Genomic DNA, 23,132 nt, shown 5'->3' on the forward strand with positions numbered 1-23,132 from the left:
GAACATAGACAGGAAGACAGTTGGCAGATGCAATTTAATGTGGGGAAGTGTGAGGTAATACATTTTGGGAGGAAAACAAGAAATGGCAGTATAAATTTAATGGGAAGATGCTGAAGAGTGTGAATGAACAGACACCTAGGGTTTCAAACATAAAATTCCATGAAAGTGCAAGCACAGGTAGATAAAGTCATAATAAAGACCAGTAGCATTTTTGGTTTTATACATGGGGGAAACCGAGTACAAGAGTGAAGAAGTAATGATAGATTTGTACACTGCATGGCTTGGGCTTGTGTACCATGTGCAGTTTTGGGTGCCCCATTATAGAAAGGACACTAAAGCTATACCTCTCCAGTAACTTTGACAGGGTCTCAAATTGTGCACTTCTAAAGAAACCATCATAATTGTTTCCCATTAAGTATATGTTCTTGGATAACTTAGTTTCCTCTCCAATCACTCTGTATGATCTTCTCATTCTTTGACTCGAGTCTCTCTGCACTTCCAGATTGTAACTTCTCTCCCACTCTAAATGTTTGACATCTTTCTGCTCATCATCCAATCTTATCCACTTTTCTGGTAATTATTCTGCTTCACATTCATCATTTTGCTTCAGTTTGCATGTCTGCAGCCTCTTCCCCTTTCAGTGCAATGGCTGAATCACTGCATCTTGATCTTTTCTATGCCTTTCAATAGGCAATGAAACTTGTCTTCAAAAACATAATTGCATACTCCTTTCAATTTGAGAGCTAATGCCTCACTGATTGCCAATCTTCTCACCATCTCCTGATTCCAACTGGAACTCCCACGTCTCCGTTGTTAAAGCTGCCTTCAAGAAGCTTAGGGGGGAAAATTCAGTATCGCCCCATTTGGGGCGCCATTATCGGCTGTGCGCAAAGTTTAGTGCCTGGCGCTAATTATCACCTCCGACGGCAAACTTGGCTTTTATCGCCCCTGGAGGTGATTGGAGCACTAAATCAGGCGCTTCACCTGTCTTAAAGCGCAAAGGCCGAGCAGCGAGGCGCTACTTCAGAGCGCTGGCAAAGCAAGGAAGGGCAAATCAAAATGAACCTGCAAAGTGCTGCTAAGTACCCAAAACCCCTTCACACAGTGTTGAATCTCTCCAGAAGTCCCCCTCTCTCTCCGAATGCGTGGTGCAAAAATGTCACCGACAAAAAAAGGCAGGAAGCGGTCACCTTTAAATAGCGCTCTCCCAGTCCCTTTCTGACTGCAAAACGCTCCCCTCAACCTGTCATTGCTAGCGGCAGGCGGTAAGGCAGGGTGCGCCACTCAATATCCGGTCCCGGGCGCTACCGGGGCGTTGCGCACTCGACTGACGTCACGATCTGCCGGCGCAGGAGATCGTGGCGGTAGTGTTTAGCACCGCCGCAAAATGTCTAGTTAATTTTGTGAGCGGCGCAAATATCGCCGCGCTTGGGCGCTAGTTGCTTTGCGCCCCATTAGCGCCCTCTTAAGGTGCTAACAGGAGGCGCAAACAACTGAATTTTTTCCCCCTTAGTTTCTTCTTTTGTGTCACAGTCCTTTTTTTTTCCTCCTGGAGAGCTTTATCACTTTGGAAGGCCCATGTCCTCACTACATCTGCATTGTACTGGAATCAAGGCTCATCACAGTCGCCTTTCTTTCCAAGGACCTTTAAACTCTGGAACTCTTGATCCATTCAGTGTTTCCTGTCTTCTACAATTTAAGTGACATTGGGCTAGAAATTTGTTATTGACAAGGAATGGGCGGTGTCAGTAGAAAAGTTGGAGATAATTAGCGCCAAGCGCAGATACTTTAGACTGCACGAAAAATTCATGCTCACTGCTTAATTAAATGATTAGGGTCCTAAATCAAGACTTAAAACCCAAGCTCATTGGCGTTGGACTTAAAGGGTGGATCAATATCTGGTGCAGTCTAATCGCAACTCATCATTGTCACCGGCTTTTTTCACTACTTAAAGGGGAGGTTCATTGATGCTGCAGCACCTCATTCTCAGCATTGCATGCTGTGCAGCTGCCTCAGCAAGCAGGAGCAGAACAAGGAGAAGGAGCCGGAGGACTGAACCAGGTGTGCTCATGGCAGGTCCACGCCCCAGAGAGAGAGCCTGCAGATTCTCCGATGAAGCATTGGAGGCATTGGTTTTCGCTGTGGAGAGACGGAGGGCGGTCTCTACCCGGCAAGTGGCAGGAGGCCCACGCCACAAGTCTTCCGCACCATGTGGAGGGAGGCATGTCTCAGGCAGGGCTGTGGTCCCCAGGACCTACACATAGTGCAGGAAGAAATTTAACAACCTCACTCAGGTGGTCAGGGTGAGTGAAGGCTTCAACAAATGCTACATACCACAATCTTCACACACTGCCCCCCAGCACTCAACCACCAACAATCTCTACCTACCAACACTCATACCTACATCTCGCACCTTGCACACAATGACAGCTATTCAACTATGGGAGGCACACCACCCAAACACATTGCTCCACACTCACTCTCTCATTTTTCTATCTCTTGCAGGCCAAGGTGGCGCACAGCAGGTGGGAGTAGGAGCTCACAGGCGGGGGATAAGCCGACACCCTACCACTGTCTGCGCTGGAGAATCGAGTGCTGCAAATCAGTGGGTGCCGCCGCCACCGGCGACGTTGACCCCCTTGGGGACAACAACGGTATGTTCATCCCTACTCCTTCTCACATCCCACTTCCCCCTCATCCCACAAGCGTTTCGCACTTTCCAGCTAATCATGCTGTATGCATGCATTTCTCCCTTCCTGCCCACTCCCCTCACTTTAACCCAACACTTGTGCTTTTATGCTTTCAGATAATCAGCAAACATCTGAGCAGCCTGTCGCTGAGGGCGAGGTGGGAGTAGCGGAGGAGGAAGAACACACCGCGTCACTGCATGTCTCACCCGCAGACACCATCTCAGATACTGGCACTACGCGTTCTTTCGAGGCTAACATAGTAGCAGGATCTGCACAGGGTGAGGCACCGGGGATGAGTGGGCTGCAGCAAGGCCAGGGGGAAAGGGTAGCTCGGGGGCCAGCTATCCGGAGGGCGAGTTCTGTTGCACAGGACTTGGATGAGTACCTCGATGGGGAGGCCTTTAGAAGAAGGATGATGGGCATGCACACTGAGATTATAGGTGCAATGGCAAGGGTGCCCGAGAGCGCCTCGGCAATGGTAAGGAGTGTGGAGGAGTCTGCCTCTGACATTGCACAAGGCTCTGTGCACACCATGGAGCCCATCATTTCCAGTCTGCAAAGGGTGGTCAACTCCCAGAGAGACCGTGGCTACCCAGACCTGATGATGAGCGATCTGGCAACTTCCATTGCAGCACAGGCGGAAGTTACGCAGCTAGGGATGCTGAGGTGCTTCCCCGGGGGAGTGGCTGTGGGTCAGTGGAGGAGGAACCTACTGTCCTCTCTCAGGATGAGGGCATTCCTGCTCCTTCCACTCTGCCATTGCCCTTGTCGCTGCCTGTCATCCAGCCAGCCCAGACTGCTGCCACTCATGCTGAGGTGGTGCAGTCTACAGCCGGGCCTTCCAGGTCCAGAGCTGGTCAAGGATGTCCTGCAAGGCCATCTGAAGTCTCCCGCAGGGACACTCGGCAGCCTTCCACCAGCCGTGCTGCAGTCACTGGGCCAACACTTCATAGGAGTACTAGAGCAGGAAAAGGCACAGTAACGACAGGCACTAAGGGATTGCACAAGGGTGAAAAGTAAATATTTTTGGTGTAAATACGTGTTCACTACTTACTGATAAATTTATTACTTCACTTATTTTGTGGTGTCTCTCATTTCAGCTTTGCACTGTGATCCTGGTGTGAGGCTGGAGGTCTGTTTGGAGGAGGTGGTGGAGTTCTTTGAGCCCCTCCTTGGTGAGGCGGAGCTTAATTGAAGGTGGGAGAAGTGCTCTCGGAATACCCTCGGAGGGTAAGGCCTCCTGGTGGGAGCCCTGATGTCCCTCCTCGTCTCTCTGCACATATGTTCCTGTATTTCTCGCTGCCTATGCTCCCTCTGCCGTAGATCCTGGAGGGTGAGGTAGCATGCCAGTACAGCTCCATTAATGTTACCAAGTGTAGCAGTTTGAATCTTTGAAGAATAAATGTAGCTACTTTTTAGTTGCCAGAAGACTCCTGATACAAAAGAACCGTGAAACTGTTGCGGAGGGAGGAACTAACGAAAAAAAACACTGAAACTGCACTAACCTGACAGCTGCGAGTGATTACTGATGATCCCTTTAAATAACGTCCTTGGAGCCAGCTTCCTGGTGCTGCACACCAGCTCTCCATGTCGGTGTTTACTCTAGGCGGTGAGATAAGTGGCGAGAATCAATTTTGCAAATCGGGCGGTCAGTGAGCGTTGCACACTCACTGATATCAGGATCTACCTGGCGTTGAAGCTCCCAGTGATACCTCTTACTGGCGGCATTACAGGTGGGGCCGGATTTGCAGTGCAGTGCTGGATTCGCCTCGCCCCAGCGACACTGGTCTAGCGCCCCATTAGCACCATCTACTGGCGTTAACAGGAGGCGCTAAGGGGATGAATTTTTCCCCCTAAAACTCAATCACTTCTCTTTCATATACTTCATTTTCACACATACTCTATTCAACCTTGGGGATGCCCTGCAGCATGGACCTTTGCCCTTAATCCTCGTTTCGCAATAGAAAAAGAATACTAATATGCCTGTTACTCTGGAACTCTCAAACAGTTAATCACCTCAACATTGAAAGCTTCTATAAACTGTGTGTGTATACTCTTAATTCCTATTCAGCAAAATATATGTGATGCACAATTCGAGATAACAATAAATTGAATAAACTGTTCTCTGTAACCAGCTGTTAAACCCACTATGACCGTCGAAGACGAATCTGCATGCCATAGTCTGTTTAAATCAGTTATTGGAGAAAAATATATAAGGAATGAAAGGAATCACATGGCAGGGATCTTCTGGTTACATCATCTTTCTAATTTGGTCAGTATGGTGACAAAACAGCCGCTGTCGGCTGATTGCTTTGGATTTTATAAGAATACTACTGTAGTTGATGTGACTGTATAATGAAGCAGTTCATTTTGTCATTTGAATAGCAGTAACACCAGGAGCTTGGAGAGACGAGGGTATAACCTAGGTAAAAGGGAGGCTGTGAAATATATGGAAAGACTTTTTTTCTTGTGACTAATTGAGTATCGAAGAAATTTGCCATAAATGGGGTTATGCTTTCAGGACTAAAAATTTACAGTAATAAACAGGTGAAGTAATATTATAAAGCCCAGTATTGTAGTACTGTGCATGATGCACTGCCCTTTACTTCGTTGGTATATTCCAGAGAAGTCAGAGTAGATGTATTTATAGATTGCCGTATCCAGCACAATATGACAGAATAATTCTGTCTCTGGATGAGTTAACCAGCTTGTACTGTGGTTCCTTTCATTTTGGCCAGCTACAGTTTGCAGAGGTCCTTACAACACTGGTAAGATTGCTGTAGGAATCTATTTTTATTTCTTCTAATTTAGTAAAATGCTTTTTTTGTATATTAAGAGCAAGCCTTTAAAATGAGTATTATTGAAATAATGGCCCCAATATTTACTTAGAGCCAGGAAGAGAGTGGGGGGCAAATTTCCGTATAGAAAACCTGGAAATAAGGGTTTCCCGCAAATTTGGCAGGAGGTCTTTTAAATTTTTTCAACATGTTTCCTGCCTTCCTGACAGCCAGCCAGATTGACAGATTGACTGGCTGGCTGCCTGTCAGGCGGGAAAGCAGCCAGGGAGCAGATGTCCGGTAAGTCTGACATTGTGGGGATGGACATCAGGAGGGGGCAGGAGGTGTTTGGGCGAATAGGGCATCGCGGGGAGGGGGATTGGCAGATCATGGGATCCCATCGCGGTGGAGGTAAGCCTGTTGGGCCTAGAGGAAATACTTCTGATCTCCTCACCCACAGGCAGTGCAATAAAGGCACTTTCCTCATGGTTCCGGCCCTCCTTGCTTCCTTTTACCTGCCAGGATTCCTGAGGTGCAGGAATCCAGGCCTCCACATGTAAAAATAAAATTTCAGTTAACATGCAGCCTCCTTTAAAATATTTTAGTGACCGAACCGCCTCCTGAGAGCTTGTTGGTCGCCCGCCCCTCGACACGCCTCCGTTAAAACTGGAAGTAGGCGGGTTGAGGTTGGATTTGAGAGTTGAAAATTTTTTACCTTCCCACCTGCCTCCAACCCACCTGTTCTTGGGGGTTAATATTTCCCTCAATAGCTCTAAAAGCTTTTCTCGTATGTGATAAGAACTTTCCTTCTTTCAAGGTTAACACAGCATCTATTCATTTTCTTTGTTGCTGTACAATGTCTTATCAGTTATATGATATGAGTATGAACGCACTATTTGACAGCCTCGCCCTGTTTCAAAGTACTATACCTTTAGATCTGTAGTCATGGCTACATATAGGGCTTTTTTGTTACGGATAAGCATACATGATGGGTGGGACAGGCTTAGTGATGACGACTGTGCATGTTGGGATTTGAACAGGAAATTTTGTAATATGAACCTACACCTGAAGTGAACTAAGAACTCTGGGTGAGTTTATTTTGTTTTCACAGCAGGGCAGAGTAGTTTAATAAGTGCATTTCATATGTTATCTGAATTTGGACGAACATGGATCAAAGTGGTAGCACTGAAGTATATATATTTGAATTAACGAACAAATCACTTGTTACCTCTTTACTATAAATTTTATATTTGATTTTAAAATGATTGCTGAGGTTTCCTGTGCAACAAAAAGCAGATTTGGCAAACGTTCCAAATTAAGCTTAACAGTTTTTCAGAGGAGCCAATCTTTGAAACATGAGGTAAGTAAGCTGTTAGCATTATTTAGAAAACTTTTGCTGTAAAGCAGTATTTCATATGATCCTGTTTTTCTCTGCTTCGGAGAGACTATTAAATTAGTTGCATTAATAATAAAGCCGGTTTTGTTTAGTTTAGAGATTAAAGAAAGCAAGATCACGGGATTTGGGAAAGCCTTGTTAGAAAACGGAGGGCAATAATGGAAAAATAAGTTCATTCAAATAAAAATGTAAGCCTCGAGACAAATAAGATTAGAAAAGTTCCTTTATTTTCCAGCAGAATAATGTGTGTTGAGATCAGCACCCAACAAAAAACTAATGCTGGGTTGTTTAACTCCTTTTATTTAAAAAAAATGCTCCAAGAATGAGGTTGAAAGTTTATTTGGTAAGAATAGAGATGTGGGGCCTCATAAATTTGATGATTCCTGTGCTGGTGCGACGATAGATATACCATCTGTGGGATTCAAGTGGTCAGGCTAAATTGTATGGATGCTTAATTAACTTCAGGGATCAGGAAGAAATTTAGGCCCTGATAGTTACAGCAAGGCGGGGAGGGCGCGGATGAGGCCGAAGAACCTGGGGACGCGATCTTAACATAGAAACATACAAGATAGGAGCAGGAGTAGGCCATTCGGCCCCTCGAGCCTGCTCCGCCATTTAATGAGATCATGGCTGATCATCCAAATTCAGTACCCTGTCCCTGCTTTCTCCCCATATCCCTTGATCCCTTTAGCCTTAAGAAATATATCTAACTCCTTCTTGAATATATTTAATGAATTGGCCTCAACTGCCTTCTGTGGTAGCGAATTCCACAGGTTCACCACTCTGGGTGAAGAAATTCCTCCTCATCATCTCTGTTCTAATGGCTTACCCCTTATCTTTATACTGTGTCCCCTGGTTCTGGACTCCCCTGCCATCGGGAACATCCTTCCTGCTTCTAGTCTGTCTAGTCCTGTTAGAATTTTATAAGTTTCAATGAGATCCCCTCTCATTCTTCTGAACTCCAGCGACTATAAGCCTAATTGACCCAATCTCTCCTCATACGTCATTCCTGCCATCCCAGGTGTCAGTCTGGTGAATCTTCGCTGCACTCCCTCCATGGCAAGAACATCCTTCCTCAGACAAGGTGACCAAAATTGCACACAATATTCAAGGTGTGGTCTCACCAAGGCCCTGTACAACTGCAGCAAGACATCCTTGCTCCTGTACTCTAATCCTCTTGCTATGAAGGCCAACATACCATTTGCCACCTTAACCGTCTGCTGCACCTGCATGCTTACCTTCAGCGACTGGTGCACAAGGCCACCCAGGTCTCGTTGCACTTCCCCTTCTCCCAATCTATTGCCGTTCAGATAATAATCTGCCTTCCTGTTTTTGCCATCAAAGTGGATAACCTCGTATTTATCCACATTATACTGCATCTGCCCAATCACCCAACCTGTCCAAATCATACTGGAGTTTCTCTGCATCCTCCTCACAGCACACACGCCCACCCAGCTTTGTGTCGTCTGCAAACTTGGAGATATTACATCTAGTTCCCTCATCTAGATCATTAATATATATTGGCCCAGAAATTCGGGTCTCCACGGGTGAGTACGCACGGGGTACTCACACGTAAGCCCAATAGAAGTGCCGGTTTCCTGCATGCACTGCGCATGCGTGGGAAACCGGCACTTCCGTTCCCCTGAAAGCAGGGGTTCAGAGGTCGAACGCGTGCGCGGGAGAGGCTGCGCGTGCGCATCAAACTTCGTTTTTTTTACAGGTTTTCCCAGGAGGGTAAGTCTCCAGAAGTTAGACATATAAAAAGCAGGCGTAAGGCCAGCTTTTTACAAGGTAAATGGTGAATTAATTAAAATTAAAACATTTTTTCCACAGGTTTATTATTTTTAAATACTTTAAAGAAAGGTAAGTTTATTTTTAGCCCCGTTAGAAAATAAAATTATTTTTTTCAAAAATTTAATTATTGTTTAAAAGTTATTTCATGTAATTTACAGTTTATTTAAAAAATGTGATTTAAAAAAAAAAAACTATTTGAAGATTTAGTGATGTTATGGGACCGTAGTGTTTCTAAGTTTTGACAGGTCTTCCTGTCAGACTTATGAATGGAGCATTCCCTGCTCCGATTGGCTCCCCATGGCCCACGTGATCCCAGGGGACGCATCGAACTAACTGCGCCCCTGGGATACGCAAGCACTGCGTGCCGGCAGCTGGAGCAGGCCCCGGGTCGGAATTCCACGGGGGCCCACAGCTCAACGGCCGGCGCGCAAGGTAAGTGCAGGTCGGGGGCTTGCACCCGCGGGAAGCCCCCGACCCGAATTTCTGGGTCATTGTGAATAACTGGGGTCCTAGCACCGATCCCTGCGGTACCCCACTAGTCACTGCCTGCCACTTGAAAAAAGACCCATTTATTCCAACTCTTTGCTTCCTGTCTGCTAACCAGTTCTCTATCCAAGTCAGTACCTTACCCCCAATCCCATGTGCTTTATCTTTACATGCTAATCTCTTATGCGGGACCTTATCGAAAGCCTTCTGAAAGTCCAAATACACCACATCCACTGGTTCTCCCTTATCTATTCTACCAGTTACATCCTCAAAAAATTCCAGTAGATTAGTCGAGCACGATTTACCTTTTGTAAATCCATGTTGACTTTGTCCGATTCTGTCACTGTTTTCCAAGTGCTCTGCTATTACATCTTTTATCATGGACTCTAGCATTTTCCCCACTACTGATGTCAGGCTTACAGGTCTATAATTCCCCGTTTTCTCTCTACCACCTTTTTTGAATAGTGGGGTAACATTAGCTACCTTCCAATCCATGGGAACTGTTCCAGAGTCTCTCGAATTTTGGAAGATGACCAGCAATGTATCTACTATTTCTAGGGTCACTTCCTTACGTACCCTAGGATGTAGATTAGCAGGTCTTGGGGATTTAGCGGCCTTCAATCCACACCATTTCCCTACAAATACTGATTTCATGCAGTTCCTCCCTCTCATTAGATCCTATGTTCCCCGACATCTCTGGGAGGTTATTTGTGTCCTCCTTTGTGAAGACAGAACCAAAGTATGTATTTAATTGGTCTGCCATTTCTTTGTTCCCCATTATAAATTCCCCTGATTCTGACTGCAAGGGACCTATGCTTGACTTCACCAATCTTTTTCTCTTCACATATCTATAGAAGCTTTTACAGTCAGTTTCTATGTTCCCTGCGAGCTTACTCTCACTCTATTTTCCCCCTCTTAATTAATCCCTTTGTCCTACTTTGCTGAATCCTAAACTGCTCCCAATCCTCAGATTTGCTGCTTTTTCTGGCCAATTTATATGTCCTCTCCTTGAATCTTATGCTAGCCCTAATTTCCCTTGTTAGCCACGGTTGAGTCACCTTTTTTGTTTTATTTTTATGCCAAACAGGGATGAACAAATTCTGTAGTTCATCCATGCGATCTTTAAATATTTGCCATTGCCTATCCACCGTCAACCATTTGGGTAACGTTCCCCAATCCATCCTAACCAACTCGCGCCTCATACCATCGTAGTTTCCTTTATTTAAATTCAGGACCCTAGTCTCTGAGTCAACTACTTCACTCTCCATCTTAATGATATTATGATCGCTCCTCCCCAAGGGGCCTCGCACAACAAGATTGCTAATTAATCCTTTCTCATTACATAATACCCAGTCTAAGATGGCCTGATCTCTAGTTGGTTCCTCGACATATTGGTCCAGGAAACCATGCCGTATACACGCCAGGAATTCCTCCTCCACAGTATTGTTACTAATTTGGTTCGCCCAATCTACGTAGATTAAAGTCACCCATGATAACTGCTGTGCCCTTATTGCACGCGTCTCTAATTTCCCATTTAATGCCATCCCCAACCTCAGCATTACTGTTTGGGGGTCTGTATACAACTCCCACTAATGTTTTCTGCCCCTTGGTATTTCTCAGCTCTACCCATACAGATTCCACATCATCAGAGCTAATATCCTTCCTTACAAATGTGTTAATCTCTTTAACCAGCAATGCTACCCCACCTCCTTTTCCTTTTTGCCTGTCTTTCCTGAATATTGAATACCCCTGGATGTTGAGTTCCCAGCCTTGGCCACCCTGGAGCCATGTTTCCGTAATCCCAATCATATCACATCCGTTTACATCTATTTGCACAGCTAATTCATCCACCTTATTACGAATGCTCCTTGCATTAAGACACAAAGCCTTCAGGCTTGTTTTGTTTTTTTAACACTCTCTTAGACCTTTTAGAATTATTATTTACTGTTTCTATGTTTGATTTAAACCCTTGCTTTCTCTGACTGCCACTTTTGCTTTTCTCCTTCCTGTCTTTTGCTTCTATCCTTGTTTCCCATTCCTCTCTCCCTGCACAGGTTCCCAACCCCCTGCCATTTTAGTTTAAACCCTCCCCAACAGCACTAGCAAACACTCCCCCTAGGACATCGGTCCTGGTCCTGCCCAGGTGCAATCCGTCCAGTTTGTACTGGTCCCACCTCCCCCGGAACCGGTTCCAATGTTCCAGGAATTTGAATCCCTCCCCCTTGCACCATTCCTCTAGCCACGTATTCATCTGAAATATCCTTCTATTTCTACTCTGACTAGCATGTGGCACTGGTAGCAATCCTGAGATTACTACCTTTTGAGGTCCTATTTTTTAATTTACCTCCTAACTCCCTATATTCAGCTTTTAGGACTCATCCCGGTTTTTACCTATATCATTGGTACCTATATGCACCACGACAACTGGCTGTTCACCCTCCCCCTCCAGAATGCTCTGCAGCCGCTCTGAGACATCCTTGATCCTTGCACCAGGGAGGCAACATACCATCCTGGAGTCTCGTTTGCGGTTACAGAAATGCCCATCTATTCCCCTTACAATAGAATACCCTATCACTAGAGCTCTCCCGCTCTTTTTCCTCCCGTCCTGTGCAGCAGAACCACCCACGGTGCCAGGAAGTTGGTGGTTGCTGCTGCCTTCCCCTGATATGCCATCTCCCTCAATATCCAAAGCGGTATATCTGTTTGAGAGGGGGATGGTCACAGGGGACCCCTGCACTACCTGCGCCTACTATGCCTGGCGCTCACCCATTCCCTTCCTGCCTGTGCAGCCTTTACCTGCGGTGTGACCAACTGATTAACGGCATGGCCTCATTTAACATTTTGTGACTCCATTTCCCAGCTGGCCAAATGGACAGCTTGGTCAGTGGACAGGAAGGAACACCAGCGGCAGGAAACCCTTGGGAACATTTCGTGGCAATCAGGAGGGCTGGGGGAGGTTGCCAATCAGTGCGGGAGGTGGGGTGGGGTGGAGGGAGGTAGGAGAGGTCGAAGGCTTCCTTGTGGATCCTGGGGGGGAGCACTCCTGCTCCTCCTGGCCCACAAGGAGTGCTGAAAGAGCCACTTGCCTTTGGAGCCAGTAGCTCCTGCCTCCCATTCACTGCTGAGTTTTCCAACCTCTGGGGAAACCTGTGGAGCAACAGTGAATTTTAAATTGGGCTCCCATGGCACTGTGGGAGCCTGATTTAAGTATGTTAATTAAGTGTCCCGTCTCTGCATCGCAGAACACTGAAATGTGTCTATCCACCGTTGTAAAAAAAAAAAACCGTGTTGTACGCGGCGGGTTGGGACCGTGTTTCCCGTTTTTCACTTTTTGGCCCCCTCCTGCCCGTCGTGGAGTGGGTGGGGGGGTCAGTATCAAGGCCTTAATTTCTCGGGAAACTGAACTTTGGTAGAGTCCATGACGGGGGAACTGGGACGATTAGCCTTTTTTCTTTCCTGGCTTCATGTTCTTTAATTTATATGGCAGAGAGACCAAAATAGTTTGGTAGCTATTTACTATATAAATTTGTGGTTTTCATGGTATAATGTCTTCCAGCTCTTTGTTTCAATAAATTGTTACACATGTATTCTTTCATTTTTATAATGAAGTATATCTTTCATTTTTAAGGCGTATTCCCAAGATGCCTACTTAAAAGGCAATGATCCATACACTGGCAATGCGCATAACATCCCTGAGCCACCACCCGTCTGTTACCCTCGATTGACTAACAACGTTTCAGCTGTGGCTCAGCCTATGGAGGTTTCACCACCAGAACCTTCTCGGGGGAGGCAGCAAATTAGTAGACCGGTACGGACAATTGCAACATCTGATAGAGGATATCGGGCTGAAGTGCAAGTACCATCTTCACCAATAGATATTGCAAAAACTAATACTGCTGTGTGTGTTTGCAATGAAACAGTAAGGACTGTTATTGTGCCTTCAGAGAGGGTTGCTGATTTTGCATCTGGTAGAATTAACCATTCAAGTCCAGCTCACAGAACAGAAGAAATACGGTATGGCTTGGCGGACCACACCATTGGGAAACCAAGAGCGAGGCCCACTTCTTCTTCGACTATGTTGACCAGTACTACAGTTCAGCAGGTTACAAGTGGTAGGGCAAAAGATACTACAACAACTACCTCTACCACTAATACTGGTAAACAGACAATGTGTGAATCATATTTAGATGCTACTTCCAGCAGATCTACACCTCAAACCACAGACTCTTCAGCAATCACAAATCATACATCTCCAACAACAGTTATTTCACACCAGAATATAGACTGGCGTAATTATAAAACTTACAAAGAGTATACTGAAAATAGACGTTTGCATATGTATGGTAGTAGGACAATACAGGAAAGATTAGATAGTTTAAGAGCAGCAGTTCAAAACTCAACAGAGTATCAACAAACCGCTCCAACTCGCATTACAACTCCAGCACGACGCCGGAGCACTTCACATGATCGATCTTGCCAAGCTACACCAATGAGATACCGTAGTGTGTCTCAGGAAAGATTAGGAGAGTCTGTTTTAATGAAAGATTGGCCACGGAGTGCTTCACAGGATGCATTAACATCACCAGTAATTGGGCCACAGAACCATAGGACACGATCATGTGATTATCTTGGAAAGCATGCAGCAACGTTGGACGGTCTCGCTACAGACATTGGAACTTCGAGTTCACATGATCCAGCTGGTGATGGGCTGCAGCGAATTAATAACCAAACAGCTGGAATTAATGAACTAGATAATAGACTTGGTTTTCGTGAAGGATTACGGCAACCTGTCCGAGAAGTTGGGCAGCCAGGATCTCTCGTATCTAGTGGTACGACAAAATTTCAGAACAGTAGTCTTTCACCAGGTGTTCCCAGCACTGACGGTATAAAGACACGATCCAACATTCGCAGCCGTACACATTCTAGTTCTGCCCCTCCTATTTGGAAGGTTGCCACAGACACAAAACCTGTTCAGCATTCAAGGGATCACCAGTCTACCTATATAGGGCAGCAACCTCTAGCTCCTCAAGAAAAGTCTTATTTACCAATGTCATTTCAAACTACCCTGCCAAGTTCTTTGTTAGCCAACTCTGCTTCCTATGCAACACCACCAGTTCTCTCCTCTACCCAAAGTATTGATATTGATGCATTAAAAGACCAAAGAATGGTAAGTCACAACAATCTATGTGGCCAGCACGTGGAGCCAAGGACAAGAGCTGAAAGTGTGCCTGAACATCCAGCAGAAGTAGTTGCTGCTGTAAGATCAGCTTCATGCTCTGCACCAATATCAGTACAGCCTTTCATGCAGACAAGTAGGATAGTAAAGGCCCCTGCTACCTCTAGTGTTACTAATGCATCAGTTAGACAAAAGAGTAAGGAATCAGAAAAACTGAAACCTGAAAGTAAACTAGAAGAGGAGAAAGTTAAATTAGGTGCAGAGAATTGTCTAGAACAAAATGAGCATGGCTCTGGGCGTAAAGCGCAGGAACTTTCAGACAAAAAAGAGACTGTGATCTTGAGGGGGAAACTTGCTGCAAGTAGATTAACACCACAACCACTAAGGCACCAGTCATATATTTTGGCTGTAAATTCACCAGATACAGTAACGGATCCCACCTGCTGGCTGCCTAATGATGCACGTCGCGAGGTAAATATTAAACGAATGGGTGATCAGAGGAAGGCATCGAGTGCAAGCCCACAGGATGACTCATTGGCATCTATCCCTTTCATAGGTAAGACCAGAAACAGATTTTCTTGAATAAATTAAAATGGGAAAAGCTCGTTCTGCCACTATATCATAGAAGCCTTTAAGGAGAAAAATTGAGAAAGCTTACTTCAATTGTTTTATACTGACAATCTTACTACTTGTAAAATTAATCTTCATCAAAAGTAGTTTTTAACACAAATAGTGAAGATAGATTTTGACAAAGCTAACTCCTACAAATTAGCATTTTAATGTATTGGTTTCTGTTATATTCTTCTTTCCACTTTCCACATGCCTTTAGTTGTTGCCAATGTTGTAGGTAGTTGTGATGCTATTGGAAAGAAATCGTGGTGCTCCTTGCTCTTAAAGTTTACGTGTTAAATACAAATTTAGTCTGAAACAAAAATGTGGGAGTGAGGAAAAAATCTGTAGTTAAATTTATTTTTATATACGTTTAGAGCTGCAAGTGTTTTAAGATTCACTAACCAGCTCCCTGGGCAGAGCATAGATGTATATTAGAGATGTGGACTTTACAGGAAACACTTGCTTTATAGCAAATGCCTACGGTAGTTCTCCAGTCTGGTCAGGTCTAAGTTGGCTTGTTTCTGAACAAGCTTGGACTGAAGCTGCCAAAAAGTATGTATAGTCTGATGCAAAGTACAGTACAATTATTAGATTTATACAAGCGCAACTGGTTTGTTAGTGAAAAATAAACAGTCACCTTAATACATTACTCTAATTGCAGCTTGTCCAAATTTAGCTTCACTGGCTGGACTGCCCTGCTGTTTCTTCATAGATTCTGCATAGCCTTTACTGAGTTAATGCAATAAAACATTGGAACTCATCTGAGAAGAACCTGAACCCAAAAAGGCATTTCTACCACCATGTTTCTGCTAATGGATGTTTCTAGTGTTTTTTATAAATAGTTTATCCTCTACGTAATAGTTTATTTGGGAGTCCTTCAAAAAGTGAATTATAACAGTGTGTGTTACATAGAGGTACAATAGCAACCACAAACTGCACCTACATAGCACCCTTAACGTAGCATAACATCCACGGGTGCTTCACAAAAGGGCAGGAGAAACCGACACCAACCATTGATTAGGGGCGGTGACCAAAGGTTTGGTTGAAGAGGTGGGTTTGGGAAGATATTGCAGGTGGGGAGAGATGTAGCACTGCAGAAGGCTTTAGAAAAATAATTTTAGAGAGCGGGGCTGTGATGACTGAAGGCTCTGCTGCCAATGGAGTAGAGAAGGGAGATCAGTGTACAGTAGACCAAAGTCATCAGAATGGAAGCTGCAGACTCCGATATACCATTATACTAGGTACAGGATGTGTATGGTCTCTCTTTTTAATGAACAGGTCACAAATAATGATCATATTGTACGGGGGGAAAGAAATTCTAACCTCCCACTTTGTGGTTCTAGTACTAATTCTGAGTTGTTTATACACATTACACACAGTTTTAAAGAGTGTGCAGGGACAGAGGGACCTGGGAGTTAATGTGCATAGGTCCCTGAAGGTGGCAGGACATATTGAGAGAGTGGTTAGCAAAGCATATGGGATCTTAGGCTTCATAAATCCCTTGATGATTGGAAAGTGGCAAATGTGACACCATTGTTCAAGAAAGGGTGCAAGGACAATCCTAGTAACTGCAGTTTAACATCAGTGGTGGGCAAAGTTTTAGAAACAATAATTAAGGAAAAAATTAACGGGCACTTGGAGAGGTTTAAGCTAATTAAGGAGAGCCAACATGGATTTGTAAAAGGCAGATCGTGTTTGACTAATTTAATTGAATTTTTTGATGAAGTAACAGGGAGGATTGATGAAGGGAATGCACTGATGTTGTCTACATGGATTTTAGGAAGGCGTTTGACAAAGTACCACATAGAAGGTTGGTTAACAAAATTGAGGCTCATGGAATAGGTGGGTCAGTGGCAGCTCGGATAAGGAATTGGCTTAAGGACAGAAAACAGCGAGTTGTAGTAAATGGCTGTTTTTCAGACTGGAGGATGGTAGACAGTGGTATTCCCCAAGGGTCAGTGCTGGGGCCACTGCTTTAAAAAAAATATATATATTATATATATAAATAAAAAACCTGGATATTGGAATACAGAGTAGAATTTCTAAATTTGCTGATGACACCATACTTGAGGGTGTGGCAAACAGCGAGGATGATACCAATCGACTGCCACAGGACATAGGAAGGCTAGCAGAATGGGCAGACAAGTGGCAGATGGAATTTAATAGAGAGAAGTGTGAGATGATGCATTTTGGCAGAAGGAACAGGGAGAGGCAATATACACACTGGCACAGTTTTAAAGAGTGTGCAGGGACAGAGGGACCTGGGAGTTAATGTGCATAGGTCCCTGAAGGTGGCGGGACATATTGAGAGAGTGGTTAGCAAAGCATATGGGATCTTAGGCTTCATAAATAGAGGTATTGAGTACAAAAGCAGAGAAGTTATGCTGACATAAGAACATAAGAAATAGGAGCAGGAGTAGGCCAATCGGCCCCTCGAGCCTGCTCCACCATTCAATAAGATCATGGCTGATCTGATCCTAACCTCAAATCTTCTATCACTCTCCATCCCACCCGAACCCATGTGATCTCCCGGGAACCTTTATAAAGCGCTGGTTAGGCCACAACTGGAGTATTGCATCCAGTTCTGGTCACCACACTTTAGGAAGGATGTGAAGGCCCTTGAGAGTGTGCAGAGGCGATTTACTGGAATGGTTCCGGGGATGGGGAATCTTAGCTACAAGGACAAGTTGGAGAAGCTGGATTTGTTTTCATTAGAGCAAAGGAGGTTGAGGGGTGATTTAATAGAAGTGTAGAAGATTATTACGGGTTTGGATAGGCTAGATGGGGAAAGGCTGTTCCCACTAGTTGATGGTACAAGAACTAGGGGGACACAGATTTAAGGTTTTGGGCAAGAGATACAGGGGAGACGTGAGGAAAAACGTTTTTACGCAGCGAATGGTGAGGACCTAGAACTCGCTGCCGACGGAAGTGGTGGAGGCAGAGATACTCAATGTTTTCAAGGGGAGATCGGATAAGCACTTGAGGGAAATAAACTTGCAGGGCTACGGGGTTAGTGCGGGGGAATGGGACTGACTGGATTGCTCTACAGAGAGCTGGGATGGACCGAATGGCCGCCTCCTGTGCCTTTATAATTTCCTCCCCCCACCCCCCTTATCAATTTATCAATCAGCAAAAATAATTTCCCCCCCGACTACTCCCCACAAACCTTTTCATAATATTGAACACCTCTGACAAAATGAAGCATTATGATCACAACAATGTGATAATGACCAGATAATTTGTTTTTATTAAGTTGATTGAGGGATAAATATTGGCCAGGACACCGGGGATAACTCCCCTGCTCTTCTTTGAAATAGTACCATGGGATCTTTTACGTCTACGAGCATACGGGGCCTCGGTTTAATATCTCATCCGAAAGACAGCACCCCCGACAGTACAACACTCCCTCAGCACTGCACTGGAGTGTCAGACTAGATTTTTGTGCTCAAGTCTCTGGAGTGGGACTTGAACCCTCAACCTTCTGACTCGAGGTGAGAGTGCTACCCACTGAGCCACGGCTGACATTGAATGGCATGAAGTTGCTATATTTGTGCAGTAGATATGAGCTGAGCTAAGCTCGCCTCAAAGTTTATTGTCATTTCAAGCGCAAGTAGCCTTTTAACGATGTGATGAATGTTAGTTACTGCCAATCAACCTCTGGCACTGAAAATGAACTATTACAAGTGTGGAAAATCATTCCTTCAGATATTGTTGTTGGAGATTTTAAAAATGTCAAATTTAAAATGTATTTTTTGAAAACTTTTTCTTTCTGTCTTTATTTTTCTCTCTCTTACTACAATCTTTCTTTCCCTCACTTTACTTCTCTCACTGTACCTGATTTGACATTGAATTCACCCACTCTAATTTACACTTTCTTCTCTGTCCTTGCGCTGTTTATTTCACAGTCCTTCAATCTCTTTGGTTAAGGAGATGCACAGTTGCTTTCCCTGTTTACTCACGTCTCGGATTCCTTCTTCCCTTCACTGCGCCGTTATCAGCTCGCAACTTGCCACGCAAAATATTTTAAAACCTAAACATGCAAGGGCAAGTCTAACTAATGGCAGAAGCCATTAGATGCCCTGCTACAGCAAATTATGGCCCATAAACATGCTGTGTGATTGGTTCAGATATGTATCTGGTTGGCAGGTCCTTTTGGATTTACGAGACAGTTAGGCAGGCTCAAAGCCCTAATCACTGCAGTTTTCAAATCCCTCCATGGCCTCGGCCCTCCCTATCTCTGTAACCTCCTCTAGCCTTACAATCCTGCGAGATGTCTGCATTCCTCCAATTCTGGCCTTGAGCATCCCGATTTTATTCGGTCCACCATTGGTGGCCGTGCCTTCAGCTACCTAGGCCTTGAGCTCTGGAATTCCTTTCCTAAACCTCTCCACCTCTCTTTCCTCCTTTTAAGACGCTCCTAAAACCTACCTCTTTGATCACATCTGCCCTAATAGCTCCTTATTTAGCTTGGTGTCAAATTTTGTTTGATAACGTTCCTCTGAAGTGCCTTGAGATGTTTTACTACGTTAAAAGCGCTATATAAATACATGGTGGTGTTGTTAAGTGCCATTTCAGTACTGTGGCAGGGGCCGAAGCTTGATTGGGGGATTCAAGCATGCAGTTCTGGGAAAGATGGGCATGGATTTGGGAGGCGACAACACGTTCAAAGGCTTTGGAGAGGAAAGGGAGGTTGGAGATGTGGCGGTAGTTTGCAAGGGCAAAAGGGTCAAGGGTGGGTTTTTTGAGGAGAGTGATGATGACGGCAGATTTGAAGGAGAGGGGAACAGTACCTGAGGAGAAAGACCAGTTAACAATATCCGCTAGCATGGGAGCCAGGAAAGGAAGTTGTGTGGTCAGTAGTCTGGTGGCGATGGGGCCAAGGGAGCAGAAGTGGGTCTTGTGGACAAGATGAAGTCTTGGAGGGCATGAGGGAAGATAGGAGAGAAACTAGAGAAAGATGCAAATTCATGGCTAGGGCAGGAAGGAACCTTAGGGGAAGTTTGGCCTGATGAGCTAGGGGGCGGGAGGGAAGCAGCAGAGGGAGCTCAACGGATGGACTCAATCTTCGTGATAGAGGTCCATGAGCTCCTCGCACTTGGTGGAGGAGGCAGGGGAGAGGGTTTGAAGACGGTTTGTAGTGAAGAGAAGCCAGGGGTTATCTTTACATTGCAGGATGATCCTGGAATAGTGAGCAGTTTTGGCAGGCGAGAGCAGGAACCGATGGTGCTTTTATGTGGTCCAGCCAGATCTGACGATGAATGGCTAAACTGGTTGTCTGCCATAAACATTCAAGTCTCCATCCCTTGAACTTAAGGGAGCAGAGATGAGGGCTGTACCGGGGGAAGGACCAAGCTGAGAGAGAGTAATGGTTTTAATGGGGATTAGGGCATCAAAGGTGGCGATAAGGGTGTGATTAAGCAGATCGTTAGCTGCAGAAATGTTGTGGTAAATGACAGGCCAAAGGCTCAACCGTTGGGAAGTTGTAAGTGACTTGGGAGAGAGTTTATTCCAGGGGCTGACACAGAAGGAAGTGGGGTTGGGAGGGAGAAGGTGGGTGTGGGTGGAGAACAATACAAGGAAGTGACCAGAGATGGCCTTATCTGTGATTGACGCGATGGGAGTAGCGAGGCCACATGAGATGTCAAGGTCAAGGGGATGGCCTTGAATAGGGTTTGGGGAATTTATATGGAGGGGAAACTAAGGGAGGATAGGAGGGCAGTGAACTTGGAGAGAGAGCGTGATGAGTCTCGAACAGGATTTTTTAAAAGAAACTGCGAGAACTACTTGTATTCTTTAGAAATGTATTTGTTACGGGCAGTCCAGGCCTATGATGGGAGGGAGGCAGGGTGTGTATAGGTGTTTGCCGTTGCGCCTGGTCAGGACCCGGATGTCATTTGTACAACTGGAAGAGCCCTGGCAGAAAATGGAGTTGTCGAGTGTGAATGACGGAGGAGATGCAGCCATCAGGGGGGAGAGCAGGAGGGCTGGGTCAAAAGCAGCCGTTTGGTAAAGAGTAAGGCCTAGCCCACTGCTCCTACAATTTTTCCCTGGGCAGAATGGTCATCTCAAAGGATGTTGAAGCTTGAGGATGTGCTCGTCACAGCCCAAGTCTGTACCCGCTCAAGTGTCGCAGCCTGAGCCATCTGAATACGCATTTTCCTGAACAAGTTCCATTTTTATGTTGCTATTCCAGAAATAGGACAACAGGGATTTTATGCTGGTTTGTTTTTTGGATGATTATAATAGCATCAGTAATTTTTTTTTTAAACTGAATGAGATGGTTGCGGTAATCGTGTCAATTAAATATGTGATTAAAACCAAGATTAACTGAAATTTGTCTTCTGGCTTTTTATCAAATCTATAATGGCCCAGATATTCTGATCGCAGGCCTCCTGCGGGCGGAGGACAGCGATCTGGAAAAATCTGCGCCCTTACCTGAGGGTTCCCGGGAGGCGCACAATTCTGATGCTGGGCCTCTCCAAACTGCCAGTGCGCAGGGCCCACGTATCCCAGGGGCGCAGGTAGTTCGCAGCGTCCCTGGGATCACGTGGGCCATGGGGAGCCAATCACAGAAGGGAATCTCCCTTCATACATTTGACAGGAAGACCTGTCAAATATATGAATGGAGATCACCCCCAAAACATAGTAAAACTTTTTTTTTAAATTAAAAATCACATTTTTAAAATGACTTGAAATTTAAATTTTTGAAAAAAAAGTTTTTTTTACAGGGCTAAAAATAAAAAAAATTTAAAAGTATTTTTAAATAACTTTTTTTTAACTTTTTTCAACTCTTATCCTGGTAAAAGCAGGCCTTACGCTTTTACCAGGCGTAAGAATTGTAAGGGTTTTCTGCGGGCGGATGGTCCCCAAAAAGCGGAACTATCCGCCTGCAGAGGCCCTGCTCCAGGGCAGCTGGAGGATCTGTCGAGAGCTTTCTTGACCGATCGGAAATGCCGGTTTCCAGCGCATGTGCTGTGCCTGCCTGAAACCGGCATTTCCAATGTCCCTACGGGTGGGTACACACCCGTAGGGATCGGAATATCCGGCCCAATATGTTACAAATCTTATTTCTACATACACCTCCAGTCAACGTTTTCATAATAAAGGCCAGTGCCCACTTTTAGAATGAATACTTCCTATGTGTACTTACTATACTGTAATTACACACTCTGCAAAGGTAGCACTGTTGTGCCACCGCTGATGGGGTGTAATTACAGTTGGAAGTTTCCATTATAAATGTGGGCATACGACTTCAGAATGTACAGCGAACTACTTCTGCACATCCTGATCCAATTATGCCCACCCTTAAACCCTGCTAATACCACACTTGGTCTTGACTCTGCATAACAATACAGGAAATGGAGTAGTAATTTTGAAAACTTTCAAGCAGAAACTGCTAGGAGCTAAATATTTCATAAGTGCAGCTGACTGAGTTTTACTGCTGAATCCTGGGAAATTAGGTACAGTGCACACGCTCCCACACAATCCAAATTCAGCTCCGGGTCACCACTCCAGATAAAAATATCAAGTCCAAGCCCAAGTTTTCAGAAAGAATTTTAAGTGATTTGTGGGAGCCTATTGGCCAGATTCTACAATCAGAATGACTAGTTTACATAAGCAAAACCCATTATAAGTGTGGAGAATGGGGAAAAGTTGACACAAAAAGTGTGACATAAATATAACCAGTGGAATTTTAGTATAGACAGGAATGCATGCAGCTTGAAAAATTCTAATAAGATATAGTACAATTTACACAGTGCTTTAGTTTAGCAGTATACTCTTGCTGTGTATTGCTGAGATGCAGATTTGTGTCCACATAATCATCAAAACAGAGATGCAAAGTGGAGGTAAGACAGATCCACAGAAAATAGTGATTGTGATTTTTGAAATGAATCCAAATGAGTCTTCTGCACCTTCTAATAGTTAAATTCAAAGCGGCATTGGTAGAATCTTGAGAGCAAGCTTTACTTCTCTCAGGTGAGGAACAAAACATATTACGTATTGGGGAATGACTGTGTATTAGAATCACAGAATGATACAGCACAGAAGAGCCATTTGGCCCATCGTGCCTATGCCGGCTCTTTGATAGAGTTATTCAATTAATCCCACTCCCCTGCTCTTCCCCACAGCCTTGTAAGCATTTGTCCAATTCTCTTTTGAGTGTTACTATTGAATCTGCTTCCACCTCCCTTTCAGGCAGT

At 44.8% G+C, this 23,132-nt stretch overlaps 1 protein-coding gene across 4 annotated transcripts in view; it reads left to right on the top strand.

Moving 5' to 3' along the window:
* Nucleotides 1-23,132, top strand: part of arhgap21a (Rho GTPase activating protein 21a) — a 276,620-nt gene that overhangs the window by 196,123 nt on the left and 57,365 nt on the right. For all 4 annotated transcript variants that reach the window (XM_085987749.1, XM_085987750.1, XM_085987751.1 and 1 more), the window contains one exon: nt 12,772-14,875. In XM_085987749.1, coding sequence (XP_085843875.1) covers nt 12,772-14,875 — 2,104 coding nt within the window. The remainder of the gene's footprint in view (nt 1-12,771; nt 14,876-23,132) is intronic.

The sequence above is a fragment of the Somniosus microcephalus genome, chromosome 5, assembly GCF_052327205.1.
Source record: "Somniosus microcephalus isolate GS21.2 chromosome 5, FLI_Smic_1.0, whole genome shotgun sequence".
NCBI classification, from domain to species: domain Eukaryota; kingdom Metazoa; phylum Chordata; class Chondrichthyes; order Squaliformes; family Somniosidae; genus Somniosus; species Somniosus microcephalus.